Source organism: Bos indicus x Bos taurus, chromosome 9 (assembly GCF_003369695.1).
Source record: "Bos indicus x Bos taurus breed Angus x Brahman F1 hybrid chromosome 9, Bos_hybrid_MaternalHap_v2.0, whole genome shotgun sequence".
NCBI classification, from domain to species: domain Eukaryota; kingdom Metazoa; phylum Chordata; class Mammalia; order Artiodactyla; family Bovidae; genus Bos; species Bos indicus x Bos taurus.
This window is the reverse complement of record NC_040084.1, coordinates 14,864,769-14,886,370: the sequence shown is the minus strand read 5'-3', so window position 1 is coordinate 14,886,370 and position 21,602 is coordinate 14,864,769. Positions and strand designations below refer to the sequence as shown.

The 21,602-nt window shown below is 37.8% G+C and overlaps 1 protein-coding gene across 3 annotated transcripts in view; it reads left to right on the top strand.

Moving 5' to 3' along the window:
- COL12A1 (collagen type XII alpha 1 chain) overlaps positions 1 to 21,602 on the top strand; it is a 117,707-nt gene that overhangs the window by 5,385 nt on the left and 90,720 nt on the right. For 2 of the 3 annotated variants that reach the window (XM_027550948.1, XM_027550949.1), the window contains exons 3-12: positions 4,938 to 5,054; positions 6,831 to 6,974; positions 7,404 to 7,463; positions 9,746 to 10,009; positions 10,192 to 10,356; positions 11,662 to 11,835; positions 13,970 to 14,260; positions 14,703 to 15,305; positions 16,410 to 16,682; positions 19,909 to 20,181. The exons of the other annotated variant lie outside the window; for it this stretch is intronic. In XM_027550948.1, coding sequence (XP_027406749.1) covers positions 4,938 to 5,054; positions 6,831 to 6,974; positions 7,404 to 7,463; positions 9,746 to 10,009; positions 10,192 to 10,356; positions 11,662 to 11,835; positions 13,970 to 14,260; positions 14,703 to 15,305; positions 16,410 to 16,682; positions 19,909 to 20,181 — 2,364 coding nt within the window. The remainder of the gene's footprint in view (positions 1 to 4,937; positions 5,055 to 6,830; positions 6,975 to 7,403; positions 7,464 to 9,745; positions 10,010 to 10,191; positions 10,357 to 11,661; positions 11,836 to 13,969; positions 14,261 to 14,702; positions 15,306 to 16,409; positions 16,683 to 19,908; positions 20,182 to 21,602) is intronic. 3 annotated transcript variants of the gene reach the window in all.

Here is a 21,602-nt window from a genome sequence, read left to right as displayed (position 1 = left end):
AAAAATTATTAGTGAGATATTTTGCATTTTTTGTATTAAGTCTTTGAAACTGGGTGTGTATTTTACACTTGCAGTGTATTTCATCCAGACTGGCCACATTTCAAGTGCTTGATAGCCACATGTGGCTTGTGGCTCCAGTGGTGGACGGGACTGGTCCAGTGTTAATTACCAACTAAGTGGCCCCAGGAGGTTGGGAAGGGCTAACAAAATTTGTAGCCAAGGCGTTTCTGGGGACAATGGGCAGCAAACAGAAGTTCTCTGAATCATTTCTGTTGATACATTTCAAAACTTCAACTGGCAGCCCTGCTTCTTGAGATGTCATTTTGACCTTAATTCTAAAATAGCCATTGTAACTTTTCTTTCTCTTTTCCAACTTGTACTCTTGTCTTCATACTATTTTCCAGTCAATTTCTACTTAATTTTTTTTTATGTGTGGAAAGTTCCATACCTTTAATTAAAAGATTTTGGCATTCACTTTTTGCATTTATCCTTTTTTTAAAATATAGGGAGTACCACCTTTATTATGTTGTTTTATTCTATGTATTTATACAAGGAACTTTATTTTTCATAATTAGTATTTTCTCCCGTAGAAATAAGAGTGAAATGATTTTTTCTTTTATTTATTTTTGATTTTTTTCTTTTAATAATTTTTAGCTGCCGCATAGACTTTATTTCTAACCCTAACCTTATAACTTGGCCAGCTCTCTGTAAGATCTAAAATGTGTGAGTTATTTTTGGTTCCTATATCATAGTGCACATTAATTGCCATTTAGAAAATTTAACACTTAACATGTAAAGGTCAATGGCCAGTGTTCCCTGAGAATTAGACACCTTTCTAATTAATCTAAATTTGAGGTGATCGTATGTTTTATGAAAAACAGTTGTAATTTTAGTAACTCTGATTTGTAGTTCATAATATATAATGAAATATTGGGTATTTTTAATTCATAACTGAGTAGAGGCTATAAGCTTTAATTACCTTGTGTCTAGGTTAAGAGGCAAGTTAATGCGTATTTCTATAATCCTGTGTCTAACTTGCAACAGAAATTTCAAACCAGATGGGAATGTGTAGTCATCTATTCTAGTTTTCTCATTCTCCGAGTGAGAAAATGAGGACCAGAGAGGCTGAAGGGCTCAGTTAACAAACGTGATGCCTAGGGGCAAGGCGCAGGCAAGACCCAGGTCTTCTAGGCCAGCGCCGTGCTAATTTGCTCCCATTGAGCTGCTTTCTCGCTTGACAGTGGGTCAACCCAGCCAGTTTAATGAAAGAATGCATTTTGTAATCTGCACAGAATAATTTATTACTTGTCTGAAACATGAACTTTTCAACTGCTTATTTTTGGTATCTTATAAACACAAATGAAATAAATATCTGTATCATGGCAAAGGTCATTTAATTTATACTAGCTTTGGACAGAAAATAAAAATTAGCGCCTACTGAATATAGTAAAACTGCACTTTGCTCGCTTCTCAAAGTTTCTACCATTAAAGTAGTACCCTTCTCAGTATTGCTATCACAAAATTTAGACTAAAGGTCAACAAGGTGGGCTGCTGCTGCCCTTCAGCAGTTTTAACGTAGTGTCTGCTGCTTCAGGTCAATTTCCTTGCAAGGTTGGTGGTACCTGGTTCATCAAGATGATATTTTAGCAGTTTGTTCTTGGTTTTCCTTATCTTTAATACACTTCATACATTTACCAAATCTTATTACACTAATCTCCTTCCACCTGTCCATCCATCCTTGCACTGATGTTAAACTCTTGGACATATCTTCCTTTTGAGTGCCATAATGAATAACAATATTTTGTAAACACTATATATCAAGATAGACACTTTGGTTTTAAAAGTGCTTAAACAAGTTGTAAAGTTAATATACCAAACTTTATCTGTATCTGAATTGGAGATGTCTGAATAGAACATATTTATTGTTGATGAGGCATGAAATAAAGGTTTTTCATAGAGTAAGTAAAATACTTATGTATATTTTAATAGCCAAATTCATATCAATATTGGTTTCTAAAGTTAATCTTTCATGCAAATATTTATTTAATAAGCCAGTATGATAGAAAACTGTATGTTCTAGAGTCAGACTATGGGGGTCCAAGTTTTGCTGCTTGTTTGCTGCTGTGTTAACCCTTCTGAATTTCACTGATTCATCTGTGAATCAGATAATAAGGCCACTCTGCTGGGTGATCATGAGAGGAGAGAGAGACAATATATAAAGTGACCAACTCTCTGCCTGTCATAGAAAAGACACTCAGCAAACACTAGCTATTATTATCATTGCTAAAAAGTCCTAAATCTTGCCAATTTATGTAAAAAGATATATCAGAATGTAGCTTTGATAGCATAGCCTTTTGATAACAAAGAGCATTATTCATAAATATGAACTTAAACTGCTAGTGTTATGAATACTTAAAACTCTAGTTTCTTCACTATCAGTATTCAGTTTTATGAATATATTAATATACCTGATTGCTACCTTATTCATTTATAATTACACTTCTATTTATCTTCATTCCCGTTCATATTCTATACAACTATGACTGTTTGCAATCACAATCCCTATGTAGATAGTTTTAGAAATATTCTGGCATCTGCATTCACTGTTTATAATGATGCAAAGGCAGTTGTGAATTACTTTTATATAAAATAGAAGACTTTTGAAGTTAATGAAAATGTATTTTGCATTGATTCAAGTCAACAGGGGTCCACACTCACACCTGCTTTATTATGTTTTTTTCATGAAAAAACAAACAAAATGCATAGAATGGCAAGCCTAAAAGATTTTGCAGGTGATAAAAGTGGCAAGAAGAAAAGTGCGAAGGGCTGTCTGTTATACACATGCTGGTCAACCATCCTTTATTACTTTTGATCCCCAAGTACCACATCTGAGTTTCTATGAACACCTTAAAATCCAATTGTTAAAGACTTTTCCCAACAGTCAATTTTTCAGTTTTTCTGGAATCCTGGTCATTTGGAAATCAACAAGGTGGGCTGCTGCTGCCCTTCAGCAGTTTTAACCTAGTGTCTGCTGCTTCAGGTCAATTTCCTTGCAAGGTTGGTGGTACTGTTTTTCCATGTACTGATTTTTCAAAAGCATGCTCAGGCCAGTTGCGTCTGCCTTTGCATTAAATTTGTCCTGAGCCATTGCTACTGAAATAATATTTTATAATGATATTCTTAATACCTATTGTCCTATTAACATCTGTTGCATGCTTGTTATACTAAGTGATGGCTATCGGGAAACCTCGCAATACGGTTACAGACAGCAGAATGTTGAATAATTAAACTATGCATGTAGATTAATAGTCTAATCTCACTGCCTGTGTATGGATAGTAGGAAAATAACATCCATTCCATTACTAGTGTATACAGTAGAAATCAAAAGCCATCTCCTACAGTTGGAAACAGCAGTTCCTTAAAGCAAATGTTTGCTTAATTTGTATCATTTCCATTAAAATGTGCTATTAATATTACATAAATCCCTAACCCCAGTTAAATTCTATGACTCATGTCTCCAAGCTACTACTACAGTTCAATTGACCTTTAGGAAAACCTAAAAGGAGATTGTAATCTCTCAAAACAGAAAATTCTGACTCACAAGGAATACGTTCAATCTTAAAATGAAGAAGAATATGGCTGAAAGTCATTTTATTGTGTTGACCTGCTTCAAGAGTAATCATTTTGAATGCATCGACCATGCACTGACAGTGAGTCAGTACAATGCTGCATGATGAGGCATGAACATTGCAGGGAGAATATCATTATAAAATATTTCTGGAACGTCTTTGTGTAATGACTACTGTACATGGAGGCTTTCGTTCATTGTGGGAAACTAAAAACCAGTCAACATTTCATTGACATGTGCATGATGCTGAACAGTTTTGTATGTAAACTATTGCTTTCTGTACTTTTCAATTATTCCTGTCATTGACTTCTCCAAGATTTATGCGGTCATGTCTTCAGATTGCTTTACTAGTTTCTTTAAGTTCTGTAAATAAATGTCCATAAATATACATTGATGTTGTCTTTTCATAATTAACCATTGTTTTTGTAAAAGGACCATACTGGCATTTTAAGTTAAAATGCCACTTCTAGTATGGAATATACCTGCTGCAAAGGAAAATAAGTGTTGGTTTACACCTTGCAAACATACAGCAAATTGGTGTAAACAGGCAGAATATTAATTTTATAAACACTTGTATATCATTCTTTATATATTTATAAATGATTGACATCCCTTATGACTATTTTTGAGTATTGGTCTATTTGAATACAAATATACATTTAAATGTATATTTCCTTGTGAAACACAACAGTGCTAAATTTCCCAACAGTGTTTCTTCCTTTTTATTAAAATACATTCCTCATCTCTGCCACAGACTGAGAATTATCAAACAAAAATTAATAACAAGGCAATGATGCAGAGAATGAACCAAAATATCATTGATTCTTTCCATATTATGAAAAAAAAGTATTATGTCAGTGTTCTAACTTAACTTCTGTGGTTGTAAGCAGGTTGTGATTTGGCATGCTTATTCAAAATGCACTCAGCATGTATTGAAATTTCCTTAATTGTTATGTGAATTGTTTGCATATGTGGTTATTATATGTGATTTCATTGTACCTGTATGTACTTGTATCCAAATTTGTTTCTATTATGCTTGATTTTGCTGGCCATTCTTGGATGACCTAGCAACTCAAGAATCCAAAGCGTTTTGTGCTGTCTTCTGTAATATGTATACTCTCTGATGTTTTGTCACACCGTGTCAGCTTTTAATTTTATTCTTGTCCAACAAGATATCTTTTATATTTGTTGGAAACAAATTTATGCAAAGACAATTTTAGTAAGCTTTGCTCAACACAATTCTTTATTAATTAAATTGACTATTTTGTGACATTGGAAAATGTAACATGCCAACTCTCTCTTTTTGCAGTTGAACCACCTTCAGACTTGAATTTTAAAATTATAGATGAAAATACTGTTCATATGTCATGGGCAATACCACCTGATCCAATTGTGGGTTTCAAAATAACAGTGGACCCTACAACGGGTAAGTTTTGGGATGCTGGGATTTTCGGACAGAGACATCCAAGATGATATAATCTGATCCTTCCCCCACCTTCTGCTTCATTATGAGGAAGCCAAGATTTAGAAAACCAGAGGGGTTTACCTAATGTCACAAGATATTTGGTGGCCTCAGGTCTCCAGGTTTCCGGCTCAGGACCCACTATTATATTTTTATAGTGTTAGCTTTATTAACTTGGTTTGCTGTGTAAAGCTGTTAGACTCTATCCCTTGATCAGAATATTGCTGGTAATCTTTGATTTTATAAACTAGAACGATGACGGCTTGACATTCTTCTTGAATCACTTAATCTGTCCAACACTTCAAGTGACAAGTGATGAAGTGAGGTGTTACACTTTGCCCAGTGTCCTGCATACTTCAGTGCTCAGGACACAGTGTTCTGGGATCGTGGTTAGCTGCCATGATGGAAGACACGGATTTACTGGGTAAATTCTGTAGATCCTAAGGCTAAGAGTCAGTATCCTTGATGTTGCTTGAGTAGGGAGAACCAATCTCTCTTGACTTTTATTTCTAACATGGAATGGGAATAAAACCATTTTTATGAGCACTGGCCAAGTGGTAGGAAGGGGTCTTGATTGGCTGATAGAAGAGATAGATGATGTCAACATAACTTATCACCAGAGCTGTGTTTGCATGCTTATGGCCTTTAAAAATGCCAATGATTTTAAATGCTGATTTATCAGGGGATTGAGAAACTGTTATCTGTTTTCAATATGACCCAAGAGCTTAAAAAGGGATCAGGCGTTTACTTTTTCTTCCTTGAATCTTTTCTTCCCAAATATATTTGCAGTTAACTATTTCATTGATTGCAAAGCCAAAAAGCAGCTGAAAGAGTTCATCTGGTTTCCAGATGTTGGAAATGACTGACTGTAGAAACGAACACTGGGACCATCCATACCCACAGAGCCCTGGGGTCTTATTTTGCCACGGTGGGCCTTGGTTGGTTCTGCAATGCTCCACATATTAACTTGGAGCATTTCTCAGGGTTCTGTCACACTTGTTGCCTTTTTTGATTATTTATGTTTTGATGAAAATTAATATGGTGAAGAATTTTAAAAGTCATTTAGTCTCTAACAACTACTGTTTCCTGTTGAATTGAGCATTAACATAATCTAAAAGGAAATACATAATTGCCAGCATGTAAGGAAATGCTCAGTACGCTGTACTTCGAAATATTTGATAGTTAAGTCAGTTCAGAGGACCATGGTTACCCTTCAGAGTATGCCCCACTCACTGGAATATGGAGGATACATCTCTCCTATAAAAGTGAATGCTGTTTCCCAGTAGACATTCATTTTAGCCAATGGGGTTTGTTGTCTTTGAGTTGATTTTTAGCCCTTCATTTTCTTTTGGTACTCTCTGATACATAATTTAAAATTAAATTATTTTCTGCTTTATATCTCACTTATAAAAATTTTGTTATCTACCATTAGTATTCAAAAACAATGAAATATTTTTTTTATATTCTGATATATCTTTAATCTAGAGGCATACTTGAGTCCTCAAACAAATATGGAATATGATTGTAACAGGTAAAGGCAATGCCGGTTCATTTATTGAATTTCTAGAATTCAAAGTGTTAGTTTTGGAGGACAGTAAAAAATAATGCTTGGGCATTTTGAGAAAAATGTGTATTTTGAATTTTTAGGTTTTGAGTATATCTGGGAATTACATTATATTGTATTACGTTATATGTGAAAAAAGATTTGTTGCATTGATATTTTCCTTTCTATATTTCCAGATGGGCCCACTAAAGAATTTACCCTTTCAGCTAGTACCACTGAAACTTTATTAACAGAGCTTATACCTGAAATAGAGTATGTGGTGACAATCACTTCATATGATGAAGTAGAAGAAAGTGTACCAGTTATAGGCCAATTAACAAGTAAGCACACATATAAAGTACTTTTATACCTTATATTTTGCAGAAGGTTTCTCTAACTTTCAAATTTAATTTGTTGTTATGCAGTTAATTTACATCAGCATTAACTGTTCTTGCTCTGATCCTAGTTATTAGTAGATGTGAATAATGTACTCACATTTATAAGCTTGGTCTCTGCAAGCAGCAGGAATGTTATGAATGAAAACTATTAAAAAGCGTTAGACTTTGCCAAGCTACAGAGTTTTTATCTCTTTTTGAAATATATCTAAAGCCTCACTGAAAATAATTTATTTGCAAGGGAATGCTTATTTGGCTGTGTTCTCTGACAAGCTGGGAATACACCATACACTTGAAAGACAATACACTTAGTTTCTTCTTAGGAAGTATTTTTATGGGTTCATTTCCCTTTGTAATAATCAAGTTTTGACTCAGTTCAAACAGGTGGCCCGACAAAGCCAGGGGAGAAGAAACCTGGAAAAACAGAGATACAAAGTAAGCATTTTCCTTAATATTTTATGTGGTTTTGCAGAAGTAAGTTATAAATGTAATATATAAAGGAGATGTTCCAATTCGATCCATAGTTTGATCTCACTCCTATATTAATTTCTGTAAGTTTTATCTACAAGTATAGGCAGTGTAATAGTAATGTACGGCTAAGTGGTTATAATACCCACATTCTTACTTTCTAACCATTCTAAGGACTAAATATTCTTTTTACTGGGGGTGTGTTAAATGTGTGTATGTTCAAGTTTCCCTGCAGTATTCTGGCAGTAGGTGAAAAACAAAGCTCATCACTGGACTTAAATTGTAGAAACAGATGGTAGCTTAGGGACACATGGGAAATAGAAGGTTGGACCACAAGGGAGATGCCCTCGTGGTGTCTTTAGCAATTCCATTGCCGTGAAAATTGCTGTATATATTCTGGTCATCTCTAGGGTGTTTATGTGGGCTTACTTGGTGTGACTCTAAACATTTCCAGAGTCTCTGTAGGATGTCTCTGATGAATTGATGCATTTGTAATCAAATGAAAGCAATTTTATGGTCTGGTTTTGTGGTTTCTAGGCCCTTTTTATCCTACACTGCTCTGACTTACTGGGATAAAGCCTTAAGTGGTTGGACTTCTGATTTTGCCACCTTATAAATGGGATTTATGACTCGGGATAACAATAAAAATATTGTGAACACAAAGTTCCCTTTATCTGGAATTTTCCCCTCCAGATCACTGTTTATAATTCTTTATAATGTCTAATAATCTGAAGTGAAGTTTATAGCATGCAGTTACAATGCAAATATTTTCCCTGAATCATCAATATTTATTCTAAAGCAAAGTATTATTCCAAACATTGACTTTCAATAGACTTATGTTGGCCCATTAAATAGTATGCAAAAATTATTTAGGCAGGCAACTTGTATTGGCTTGCAAATTTTTCCAGGACCCTTTCCTTCTTTTCTGAGCCAAATACTTCTCTTATTATCCACCAACTGACTGCAGGGACAAAAATATCTTCAGAAAATTTACTCAGCTTTGCCTTATGAATACAGATTTTCGTAAAAACCAACCTGTTTCCCACTCACCAACTGACCACAGAGAGAAGAAAAAATATGTTTGATTACAAACACCAATTGTTGCATTTTTGGGGATTTAAAGATACCACATGTGTTTTTACTTTTGAGTTAAAATATTTTCCCTGCCTTTTCTTTAGTGAAAGTAGATTTAGTTGTGAAATTTAAATGCATTGATGATTTGCATTGAATGTGCAAATGCATTGAAAATATTATGGGTATTTTGCATTATATTTATGATATATTTATGATATTTATGGTACTTCTGTTAAGATTTCATTAACCCTCTGGGCTAACCAGCTGCCAACTTTAGACCATTACATTGTAAAGTGCAGGAGAATGTTAAAAGATTTGCTTTTTTCTTCAGCTCTATTGCATTTGCTTAAATGGCACAGCAATTGTTCTGTAATTTTACAAAAATATTTATTTGACTGCACCAGATCTTAGTTGCCTCATATGGGATCTAGTCCCCTTATCAGAGATGGAACCTAGGCCCCCTGCATCGGTAACGCAGGGTCTTAACCACTGGACCACTTGGGAAGTTCCTGTTTTGTATTTTTTGATCTAAAAGTACCAAGAATGAAAACACTTCGCTTATATTTCTTTTGTATGTCTCCTAGATATTTTATATAATTTTTACTTGGAGAAAAGAGTGAGGATATAGTTATAAAAATAGATAAGTCAATAGCACAAATGCTTGGGTCATAGGCTCTTGGAGAATCGGTCATATATCTTTTCATCTTGTCTTGCACAATGTCTTCTATGACATTTTAAAGACATAGTTGCAGAAATGCATGTTCATGAAGGTACTGAAAATACTTCTGTGTGTGTGTTAAGTTGCTTCAGTCATGTCTGACTCTCTGTGATTCAATGGACTGTAGCCCGCCAGACCAGGCAAGAATACTGAAGTGGGTTGCCATGCCCTCCTCCAGGGGATCTTCCCAACCCAGGGATTGAACCCATGTCTCTTATGTCTCCTGCCTTAGCAGGCGGGTTCTTTACAGTGCCATCTGGGAACCTGCCTGAAAATGTGTGCCAATAAAATTTTGTGTTCTTTTGTGCATGTCAGTTGTGGGGGAAGAACAATATGAAATGTTCTAATGAACGAAATGATTTTAGGAGCCAACATTTTTGCAATGTTAGTTTGTATTCTTTAATGCTAGATAGATTTAATAGCATGTCATTTAAAAAACGTATCACATATATTTCAGAATGTTCTGTCAGTGCCTGGACTGATTTAGTTTTTCTTGTGGATGGCTCATGGAGTGTGGGAAGAAACAATTTCAAGTACATCTTAGACTTCATTGCTGCTCTCGTGTCTGCTTTTGACATTGGGGAAGAGAAGACAAGGGTTGGAGTTGTTCAGTACAGCTCTGACACCAGGACGGAATTTAACTTAAATCAGTACTACCAACAGGAAGAGCTGCTTGCTGCAATTAAAAAAATCCCATACAAAGGTGGCAACACAATGACAGGTATTTTTTTTTTTTACAAATTTTGGTATTGTTTAAGATAAATGAAGTGTCTGTGTGGGAAAGGAATGATGGGTTGCACAAATGATCATATGTTAAATAATTTTGAAAGTAATCTCGCACTTTTTGATTTTAGTAAAATTGTATAGTGTGGAGTGACTGAATGTATCTCTTTTTCATTTCAGGGGAAGCCATTGATTACTTAATTAAAAATACCTTCACGGAATCTGCTGGGGCAAGAGTTGGCTTTCCCAAAGTGGCAATTATTATTACAGATGGCAAATCCCAGGACGAAGTGGAAATTCCAGCAAGAGAGCTTCGAAATATTGGGGTTGAAGTTTTCTCTTTGGGTAGGTCGTGTTTGCTGAAGTGTTTTCCTTTTAGAACTACTTTACTAGTTCATGCTCAGAAGATGAAGGCTTGATTCCTCAAAAAGGATCCTTCCTCAAGGAAGGAAAACAAGGTTTACTGCATCTTATAGCGTAGTGTTAATCCAAATCATTTTTGAGTAAAATTTTGATTGTCTATTTCTTCATGTAACTCCTCCCTTCTTTAAAAAAACGTTTTTATTGGTGTAGTTTCAGGTGAATAGTAAAGGGATTCAGCCATACATGTACATGTATCCATTCTCCCCCAAATTTCCCTTCCATCCAGTCTGCCGTATAATTGAGCAGAGTTCCATGTATCATACAGGAGGTCCCCATGTCCCCCCTTTTTAAAAAAGGCATTAAAGCTGCATATGTATTAAGTAAGGCGATATTCACATTCCTTGTCAATCCTCTGCTTTTCAAAGAATTCTGGGCCAGTGGTTCTCATAAAGGTCCTCCTTGTATTATCATTAAGTGTTTTATATGTATTTCCTCTATTATGTAACACTTCAAGAATTCAGAGGGCTCCAGCTCATTCAGGACTCTGGAAGAAAAAAGTATTATCTTCCCAGATGGCAGCAGGGACAAATGATGGCGTGGTTGGCATGAGAGCCTAGTCTGTTTTACCAACCACTCATTTGCCTCTGTGGCCACATTATGTGAAATGAGAAAATGTCATTCAACCGTTTTTGTCCTTTCAACAGTTGCACATTCGTTAGGAAACAAAGCAATTCAGTTTATGACTGAATAAGGATTTGCAAATGTCTTCACTTGGGAAAGACTAAGAAAGCAAGGAACTTCCTTGATCTGACCCACTTCCCTTTTCAAAGATCCTGTGTGTGTGTGTGTGTTAGTTGCTCAGTTGGGAACTACTCTTTGTGACTCAGTGGACTGTAGCCCACCAGGCCCCTCTGACCATGCGATTCTCTGAGCAAGAATACTGGAGTGGGTTGTCATTCCCTTCTCCAGGGGACCTTCCCGACCCAGGATCGAACCTGGGTCTCCTGCATTGCAGGTGGATTCTTTAATGTTTGAGCCACGTTGAAGGGAAGCCCCTTCAAATATCCTACTCCCTTTTTTTGAAACTTTATTTTGTATCGGGGCATTGCTGATTAACAATGTTATGATAATTTCAGGTGAATAGTAAAGGGATTCAACCATACACATACATGTATCCATTCTCCCCCAAACTCCCCTTCCATCCAGGCTGCCATATAACATTGAGCAGGGTTCCATGTACCATACAGGAGGTCCCCATTGGTTATCCTTGTCCCTTCTCTTTTAAAGGCATTAAAGCTGCAGATGCAAAAGAACTCAAACAAATTGCCTCCACACCTTCACTCAATCATGTTTTCAATGTGGCCAACTTCGATGCAATTGTGGATATTCAGAATGAGATCATCTCCCAGGTGTGCTCAGGTGTGGATGAACAGCTCGGGGAACTGGTCAGTGGAGAAGAAGGTGAGTGAATTGTTGGGGGTTCCCATGTGTTCCCCTTTTCCATTATTTGAGAGCATTTATGGGTTTACAAACGGGGGGACATTTAGCTTAGTACTCTGCAACTTAAACTCATCACAGCGCTGTTTCTATTCGGTGGCAAAGTTTTCTATCACCATAAACTGCGTAGTGTTTTCAGAGCTCTTAAGAATATTTCAAAGAGCAGTCAGTTTGATCCTCCCACTTTTGCACAATGTTCCCATTTATCAGTCATTGCTTTTAAACACATGGGAGAGAGAAAAAACATTTCATAAAGATCCTTTGGGGCGTTAAAAAATCACAGTTTCCATGATTGTTCTCCTCTCAGCCTGAGAATTGACAACTGATTAAAGATAAGTTCTAAATAACTCCATCTTCAATCATGTAGACTCTTTCATCTCCAAACCCCAAGCATTTTGGCAGTGTTCATGGGCTGTAATTCAGTTTCAGAACTCCTTCTTATTACCTCATGGGCTCTGAATCTCTTTCTTTGTTTCACTGCCTAATGTCTGATTTTTTGCTCTATATTGTTACAAAATCCACCCCCGTCTGACTTTCCCCTGCTCATCTTCTCCTACTCAGTCTTTTAAAACATTTGAGTTTTCATCCTCACTAGGGTGCATGTGTGAGGTTAGGCCAACTTTGGTCCTGCCCCTGTTCGCACTCTCTCTGGCAGGAGGCACGGGCTTCATCCCAGGTGGCCACAGTCTTAACTTTGGGGTCTCCTCTCTGTCGCTGGCGATTGCCTGCGACTTCTGTCCCCTCACTGTCTGCATCAGTCCGAGGCTTTGCCCAGGCTTCCAGGTGGCGCATCCGTTCCTGTCCTCCCATTATTTCTCATTTCTTTAGGCATCATTTTTATGGACTATGTCTGATTGCCTTTCAGAGAAGACAGTGAGTGACCCTGTGCATGTTTTATCAACCACTGTCTCAGGCTGACTTATAAAAACGTAGAACCATATCTTCTGGGAGATAGATTCCATTGACAGATCTAAAACTTCGAAGATTTGGTCTGAAATAGCTTAAGATACTTTGTTATTAGCTAAGTACATGACTATGTTCTACATCGACTAAGGATAGAACATTTTTAGATGATCAGTATTTGCTTATCAATCTGCATGTTGTACACCGTGGTTTCACCTCTGTTTGGTGGCATTCTGAACATAGCTGAACTTTTTCTTCTAAACCCTGAATGAAGTGGAAATACAATTATTTAAAATTACAAGAATCTTATCATTTAAGAACGGCCGACTTCTTATCTTTCTTGGCATATTATAAAGTATCTTTAAAGTATTACATTATTATGCTTAAAGTTTTATGAAAAGGGAAAAAATTTCTAAAGTATTGAATAAGTCATTGATTTAACAAATATTTATCAAGTTCCTCCTTTGGTACCTGAATAAAGGCCATGACACGCAGGCGTGCTAAGTCGCTTCAGTTATGTCCAACTCTTTGTGACTCCATGGACTGTAGCCCTCCAGGCTCCTCAGTCCATGGGATTCTCCAGGCAAGAATACTGGAGTGGATTGCCCTGCCCTCCTCCAGGGAAAGGGCCCATGAATGTAATACCAAAAAACCAAAATGGAAAATCTTGGCCCCAGAAATGAATTAGGCATCTGATGTCCTATTATGAATTTTTTCAAGGATTTCTTTGCCCTAAACTTCTCATCTCCTGGATTAAAATTCAGGTGCTGAATCTCTGGTTTGGGGGGTACAAGTGGAAGTGGGTGTCTGTGACTGGGAACTTTTCCTGATAGGTGCATGTGACGTGTGTGTGTGTGTGCTCAGTTGCTTCGGTCGTGTCTGACTCTTTGCAACCCTATGGACTGTAGCCTGCCAGGCTGTTCTATCCATGGGATTCTCCAGGCAAGAATACTGGAGTGGGATGTGATGCCCTCCTCCAGGGGATCTTCCCAACCCAGGGATCGAACTTGCGTCTCTTAAGATCCTGTGTTGGCAGGTGGGTTCTTTTACTACTCGTGCCACCTGGGAAGCCCTTTTCCTGATACAATCATGATACAACCATTGAATAAGGAAAACTGAGGTGTAACAGTAAAAACCTCATTAATGGGGTTGCATCTCACTGTTTTTAATCACTCTTCTGCTTGTTGTTTTGTAGTTGTTGAACCTCCTTCAAATTTGATTGCCACGGAAGTCTCGTCGAAATACGTTAAGCTAAGCTGGAGTCCATCTCCTAGCGCAGTGACTGGCTATAAAGTTCTCCTTATACCCATGACCACGGGAAGCCGACAGCATGCTCTGAGTGTGGGGCCTCAGACGACCACGCTCAGCGTCCGTGACCTCTCAGCAGACACAGAATACCAGATCAGCGTTTCTGCCATGAAGGGACTGACATCCAGTGAGCCCGTTTCAATAATGGAGAAGACTCAACCAATGAAAGTTCAAGTGGGTGAGTTAATAGGGTGTGAAGTATGTGGAGGTCCATTTGATAGTATACCTTTCTGGTTCAGACTTACTTTTAAACAAAACAGTTGCGATAAGTTTCTTTTAAAGAAGCCTGCTTACTAAGAAAATCAGATGTCTTTGGCCCTCTGTGTGCATGGGTTCCATATCCACAGATTCAACCACCTGTGTTGTCTGACGTTGGTTGAACCCGCAGATGTAGAAATCTGTGGGTCTGGAGGGCCAGCCTCCCTGTGCTGTTTTATAGAGTGGACTTGAGCATCCACAGAGTTTGGAATGGGAAAGGAGGTTCTGGAACCACTCCCATCCCCCGGATGCAGAGAAGCTGCTGTATTTATATTTTTATGATTAATTAATATTTGTTTATAATTTGTTTATTTCATGTGATTAATGTTTGAACTTTAATGGGCTTTCTTTCTTTTTTACAGAATGTTCACGTGGTGTGGATATAAAAGCCGATATTGTGTTTTTGGTTGATGGTTCCTATAGCATTGGGATTGCAAACTTTGTTAAAGTTAGGGCCTTTTTGGAAGTTCTTGTAAAAAGTTTTGAGATTTCACCAAATAGGGTACAGATAAGTCTTGTCCAGTACAGCCGGGATCCTCATACTGAATTCACATTGAAAAAATTCACCAAAGTTGAAGATATAATTGAAGCAATAAACACTTTCCCGTACCGAGGAGGGTCTACCAACACTGGGAAAGCAATGACTTATGTCAGAGAGAAAATATTTGTGCCGAGCAAGGGTTCAAGAAGCAATGTCCCGAAGGTCATGATTCTTATCACAGATGGAAAGTCTTCAGATGCTTTCAGAGACCCGGCGATAAAACTGAGGAATTCAGATGTTGAAATCTTTGCGGTTGGTGTGAAGGATGCTGTTCGCTCAGAGCTAGAAGCCATCGCCTCTCCTCCTGCCGAGACCCATGTGTTCACCGTGGAAGATTTTGATGCTTTTCAGAGGATATCTTTTGAACTCACGCAGTCTATCTGCCTTAGAATTGAACAAGAATTGGCAGCCATAAAGAAAAAAGGTTAGTAGGCTCTCTAAAGTAAAAGTTATCCCTTCATGAACAAAGCATTTTTGGTTCTAAAATAGAGGATAATCTGCTTTGTCAATTCTATCTGTAGGAAAAAGTAACTTTCCTGTATTATTGAAAAGTGCTGAGCTTAGCTCATTTACCTCTGAGACATGGCTTTCTCCTGGCTATGGGTCAGATGTTTATTGGTGAAAAAGCTGTTTATCTTCAGAGTCATACAGGACTAGGAACCAGCTTTGTCACGCCCATTTGTCATGTCCAATTAAATAACTGTGCATTGAGTGGAGGGCTGAACTAGTTCCTTTGAATCAAAGGTAACTGGAGTATAGTCCTGGATCATTGAAATCTTTTTCCTGGACCATTTTTGGGCATCATTCCTGACAAATGAATTCCCTATTCTCTTCTCTTCATTTGCTCAAATTCTGTTTTTCAACATTTGATTAAAAGTCCCATCTCTTGCATCAAGCTTCATACCTGTTCTAGTGCTATAATGCTGACCACTTGCAGTCATTTGGCATTCAAATAGACTACCTTTTTCTTAATAACCTTGCACTCTCTTTTCACTCCAGTTTCATTGTATGTCCCCTAAGGATAGGGAGTTTGCCTTAAACATTGCATCTTCCTATGATTTGGTTTAATAAATATTCTTTTGTTAGGAAAACATTTTAAATTATTACTTTGAAATATCTACTTCGGTATGACAGAAATATCTGTCAAACCATTTACTTGATGATTCATTTTAGATCTGATACTGTTTAAATATTCCAGTTGTGGGTATGACCATTCTGTTACTGCTTTGCCTTATGAAGCTGAAAACTCTAATTGAGTTTTTTTTTTTTAACTAGTTACTTTTACTTAAACAACATAACAGTGTTATGAATGATCAAGACAAATGGTCAAGACTGAGATCATTTGCAGGGCTGTGAGTGAGAGGCTTTCTCTCACTGGTCTTGTATGGACTACTTACTCAGTGCATTGGCCTCAGTGACCACTCTCCCAATAGAACGGAAGCCATTTCAGAAAATGCGTAGCTGTTGGGTCTGTGTTTGCTTTGTAGATTTAAAAATTTTAACTATGTCCTTCTTTTTCTCTTAACAGCTTATGTGCCTCCAAAGGATATTAATTTTTCTGAGGTGACTTCCAACAGTTTGAAGACCAGCTGGTCTCCTGCTGGAGAAAACGTTTTTTCGTACCACATCACCTACAAAGAAGCTACTGGGGATGACCAAGTGACATTGGTGGAGCCAGCCTCGAGCACCAGTGTGGTCCTCAGCAACCTGAAACCAGAGACCCTGTACCTGGTCAATGTGACCGCAGAGTACGAGGATGGCTTCAGCATCCCCTTAGCTGGAGAGGAGACCACCGCAGAAGGTGTGAGGAGGGTTCCCCACCGTTTCCCCCAAACTAATAGTTTATCGTAGAACAGAGTCACCATGGGAAATGACCATCTGCTTTATAGTTCAGCACTGTGAATGCCCTTGTAGGATTCAGTTCCTTTAAAATACAACTACTCATAAACCTTTTTCAAAAGGGAAAAAGCTTTTAAGTGAAAGATCCTATGTTTATTTTGATGAATTTGAGGTTGAGACATAGAGAACCATTAATAATTATGGAATTAGCTCTTGAAATACTGCTTATCTAGCATTTTCTGTCCCATGTTTCAAATACTTCAGAGCTACCAAACCTCTGATGACAGATATATATTACCAGTTTTTTATCTTTTTAAAATTGTGGTAAGATAAGGCAATGGCACCTTACTCCAGTACTCTTGCCTGGAGAGTCCCATGGATGGAGGAGCCTGGTGGGCTGCAGTCCACAGGGTCCCTAAGAGCCGGACACAACTGAGTGACTTCACTTTCACTTTTCACTTTCATGCATTGGAGAAGGAAATGACAACCCACTCCAGTGTTCTTGCCTGGAGAATCCCAGGGACGGAGGAGCCTGGTGGGCTGCCGTCTATGGGGTCACACAGAGTCGGACATGACTGAAGTGACTTAGCAGCAGCACAGCAGCATACCTATAAAAAACATTATAGCAACCCTTTTAAAGTGTGCATATCAGAGGCAATTAGTACATTCATATTGTTGTGCTAACATCACCACATTCGTCTCCAGAACTTTTTTATCTTGCAAAACTGGAACTCTCTACCTGTTAAACAACAACTTTTCATTCCCACTGCTACTCCTAAACAACTCCCCCTTCCTTCCCTGCAGCAGCCGTTCTACTTTCTGTTTCTATGAATATGATGACCCTAGGTTCCCACGTGACTAGAATCATACAGTATTTGTCATTTTGTAACTGGCTTCTTTCACTTAGTTTAGTGTCCTCAGGGTTCATCTGTGCTCGAAGCATGTGTCAGAATGTCCTTTCTTCTATGATTGAATGATATTCCAGTGTATGTATAGACCAACTTTTCTTTATCCGTTCACCCATCAGTAAGCACTTGGATTGCTTCCATCCTTTAGCTACTGTAGATAAGCCTGCTAAAAACCTAGGTGTACAAAGTTGACCAGATGTTTTAAGTGATACTTGTTTAGATGTGTCCACTTTACTGGAAAGAGTTGAATACTTTCTGATACATTTTTCTTCATTTGATATTTACAATATTCTGAAGAACCTTGTTAGAAGACTACCACCAGATATTTACTCCTTAAGATAAATGCAGTGAATATGATAAGAGGCATCAGTTGTTCTGCATTTTTGTTGGGTATAGAAAAGGCTGAAACAGCAGCATGAGGAATTTAAGATAGTTACAAACAAAGAAGTGTTTGCTGACAGGGAAGGCATGTGCAGGCCTACTTGCTGATAAAAGCTAGAGAATCTTTGAGTTTTTCAAATATGATTGATTTTTCTTTTGTGCATGGTTCAGGTGTATTCCTTTCTGAAGGTTAGTAGACTAAATGGCCTAAGGTGTCTTCTTGTCTTATGATTTTTGTGATAGTATAACCTAGCAGGCCACACTTAGCTATTTCTGACTTTCTGCTGATTTCTCTGTAATGTCAAATTGTGGTTTGATGAGCCTGGCCTTTTTTCTTCAGCACTTTGGGGTGGAGATGGAACTTTGTCTCAAGAAGGAAATTGAAATCTAAAGGGTTTTTGAGTACAGTTAACTATATTTGTATACACTCTAATTTTTCCTCAGTGGGCTACTACAGTAGAATTTGGTAATGCCTTGCAAGTTCTGTTATTTGTAGTGAAATGTGAGATTTGAACTTTCTTCGGTCAATAAGGAAGTGTCTGATTTAATATCTGTATTAAACTAGCAGTCGTTAAGCTTCTGCTATGTGTCAGATACCATGATAATTGTTTCCAAGGATTATCTCATTTCACCACCTCAATAACCCTACAAATAGTCACGTTTTTGCTTTGGCTAAGCTGAGACTCAAAATTACACGTTAATTAAATTTCAGAGCCAGTATTCAGATCCATCAGTTTTGTTTGCTTGGACTAATATAGCCTTTTTCCTTGCCATATTAAATGAATCATGGATATAGGTCTGCCAAAAATTTGCTTTCTTTTCTTGAGATATGCAGTTCCTTTTCCTCCCTGGAGTGGTCTATTGATATGTTGTACATTTAGATAAACTTCTAATTGCATGAGAGGTACATGCAGATATGCTGCATTGTGGTTTTACCCTAGTGGATTTAGTTCATCTTTCCTGACCATGTTGTCCATATGAACACTTCGCTTCTTAGACAAAAAAGTCATTAAACCACAAAACCAAGTGATGTTCTCATTTGGACTTAATGAAAATTTCATTTAAGACATAATGAAAATTTCATTTCATTTAAATTACATTGCAATTTAACTTCAAGATTTAGATTCAGCTATTAGTATTCATTATGCTTCCCTCATAGCTCAGTCGGTAAAGAATCTGCCTGCAACGCAGGAGACCCAGGTTCGATTCCTGGGTTGGGAAGATCCCCTGGAGAAGGAAATGGTAACCCACTCCAGTATTCTTGCCTGGAAAATCCCATGGACAGAGGAGCCTGGCAGGCTACCATCCATGGGGTCGCAAGAGTCGGACATGACTGGGTGACTAAACCAAGGAGTATTCATTAAGTACCTACAAATGTATTTGGTTTAATACATGTGTGGTCTAATTATTCTCAAGTCAAACGACTGTGCAGATAAAAAAGTTAACGGTGTGACTGATTGGATAAGACAGTTTGTTCAAGTGGGTGAATATGGTAGACCTCATATTACTTTCCTGTGTTAGGTATTACTTTCCTGCTTTTTTGAGAAGATCTAGTAAGAGTGAAAGCCTTGTACTTGAAGAAACAGATTTTCTTTAGTTTTGATTTTATGTCAATATTAATTTGCAATTTTATAGAGTATTTATGAATTAAAAAATTTACTGTTATATACCTCTTTATTTGATTAAACAGTTGACAGTACTCAGTTTCTTTCTGGGTATTGTAGTGTTTTTTCCATTTCAGAATGTAGTTAATATCTGGCCAAATGCGTTCAGGAACCAGGATGTTTGTTAAAAAATGCTCATGGATTTGCTTAGAGAAATGCTGTAACTTACTGATCAAAAAACTAGCTTTTTATTCTTCACATATAATCAGTCAACTTGTTATTTTTTAAATTTTAGTGAAAGGAGCACCTCGAAACCTAAAGGTGACAGACGAGACTACGGATAGCTTTAAAATTACCTGGACTCAAGCTCCGGGGAGAGTCTTAAGGTACCGAATTATTTATAGACCTGTTGCTGGTGGAGAAAGCAAAGAAGTTACCACTCCAGCCAATCAGAGGAGGAGAACGCTGGAGAACCTGACTCCAGACACAAAATATGAAGTATCTGTAATTCCTGAATATGTCTCGGGACCCGGGTCTCCGTTGACTGGAAATGCAGCCACTGAAGAAGGTATAAGAAATATGCTCATTATTTGGTAACAACTGAAATCTTAGACTAGGAGACGCTTTGGACAACTATTCAGACACTACAAGCCATGAGACACTTTGTCTCAATTATTGGAGTATCTAAGATGCTAGTCCTATTAGATTTGATTTATTCAAATATTTGACTTACTCGTGACCCCATTTATTGGGCTTTCCTGGTAGCTCAGATGGTAAAGAATCTGCCTGCAACACGAGAGACCTGGGTTTGACCCCTGGGTTGGGAAGATCCCCGGGAGGAGGGCATGGCAACCCACTCCAGTATTCTTGCCTGAAGAATCCCCATGGACAGAGGAGCCTGGCAGGCAGGCTACAGCCCATGTGGTCGCAAAGAGTTAGACATCACTGAGCAACTAAGCACAGCACAGACCTCATTTATTGGTGTCAGCAGGAACCTGAGCTGTATGATACGGTCTAAATATTCTTTTAATATAATACTATTAAATATTCTATTGTAAATTGAAGGATGACTAGGGATTAAAAATCATATTATGCACCATTGAGATAGATTACCTGTTATTTCTTCAGGAAGATTTAAAAATACTCACCTGTTTTTATTTAAATGGAATGATTAGGCTTCCAGGATAGATTCTGATATTAGTTGCAGGTTATCAATATTTATTTAATGGATCATTTCATGAATAAAAATTAAGCCATATGTATTTTTCATTTTATTCCTTGTCTTTAAAGTTTTAAAAACATAATAATAATTCCATGTCAGCAATAATGAGCAGTTATTAAGTACTTGGAGCAGGAAATGGCAACCCACTCCAATATTCTTGCCTGGGAAATCCCATGGACAAAGGAGCCTGCTGGGCTACAGTCCACGGGTAACAGGAGTTGGACTCAACTGAGAGACTAAACCACCACCACCATTAAGCACCTATTCGCCTTCTGTGCAAAGAGCTTTTGATGTATTATCTCATTTAATCCCTGCATAGGACCTATGAAGTTGTTACTGTTATTATCCCAGTATTGCACAAATGTTGAGGCTAAGGAAACTGAATGTTGCTAATAAGCAGTGAATGTGAGTTTGTTGCCCTCTTGCAGACACTTCATGACTCCTGGTGCAGCCTAGCTAGTCTCTCCTGCAAAGACCCTCTCCACCTGCCCTCTTCTTTTCTTCCACTGGAGAAGTCACTACCCTTATTCTTTCCAGTTGGGGATCTAGGGATCTTTGTACTGGGCACCAAAAAAAAAAAAAAAAAAAGACCCAGTGATGCCTCATCCTTCTATTTTTCTGAGTTAAAGCTGGGGGATGTGTGCCTGGTGAGGAGAGTGATAGAGTTGGGAGCCTTGAGACCCTTCAGAGACCCCATGGCCCCGTTAGCAGGAAAGACATGAAAAGCCAAATATCACAGTTGCAAAGGGATGGGTGGCTCCTGAGTG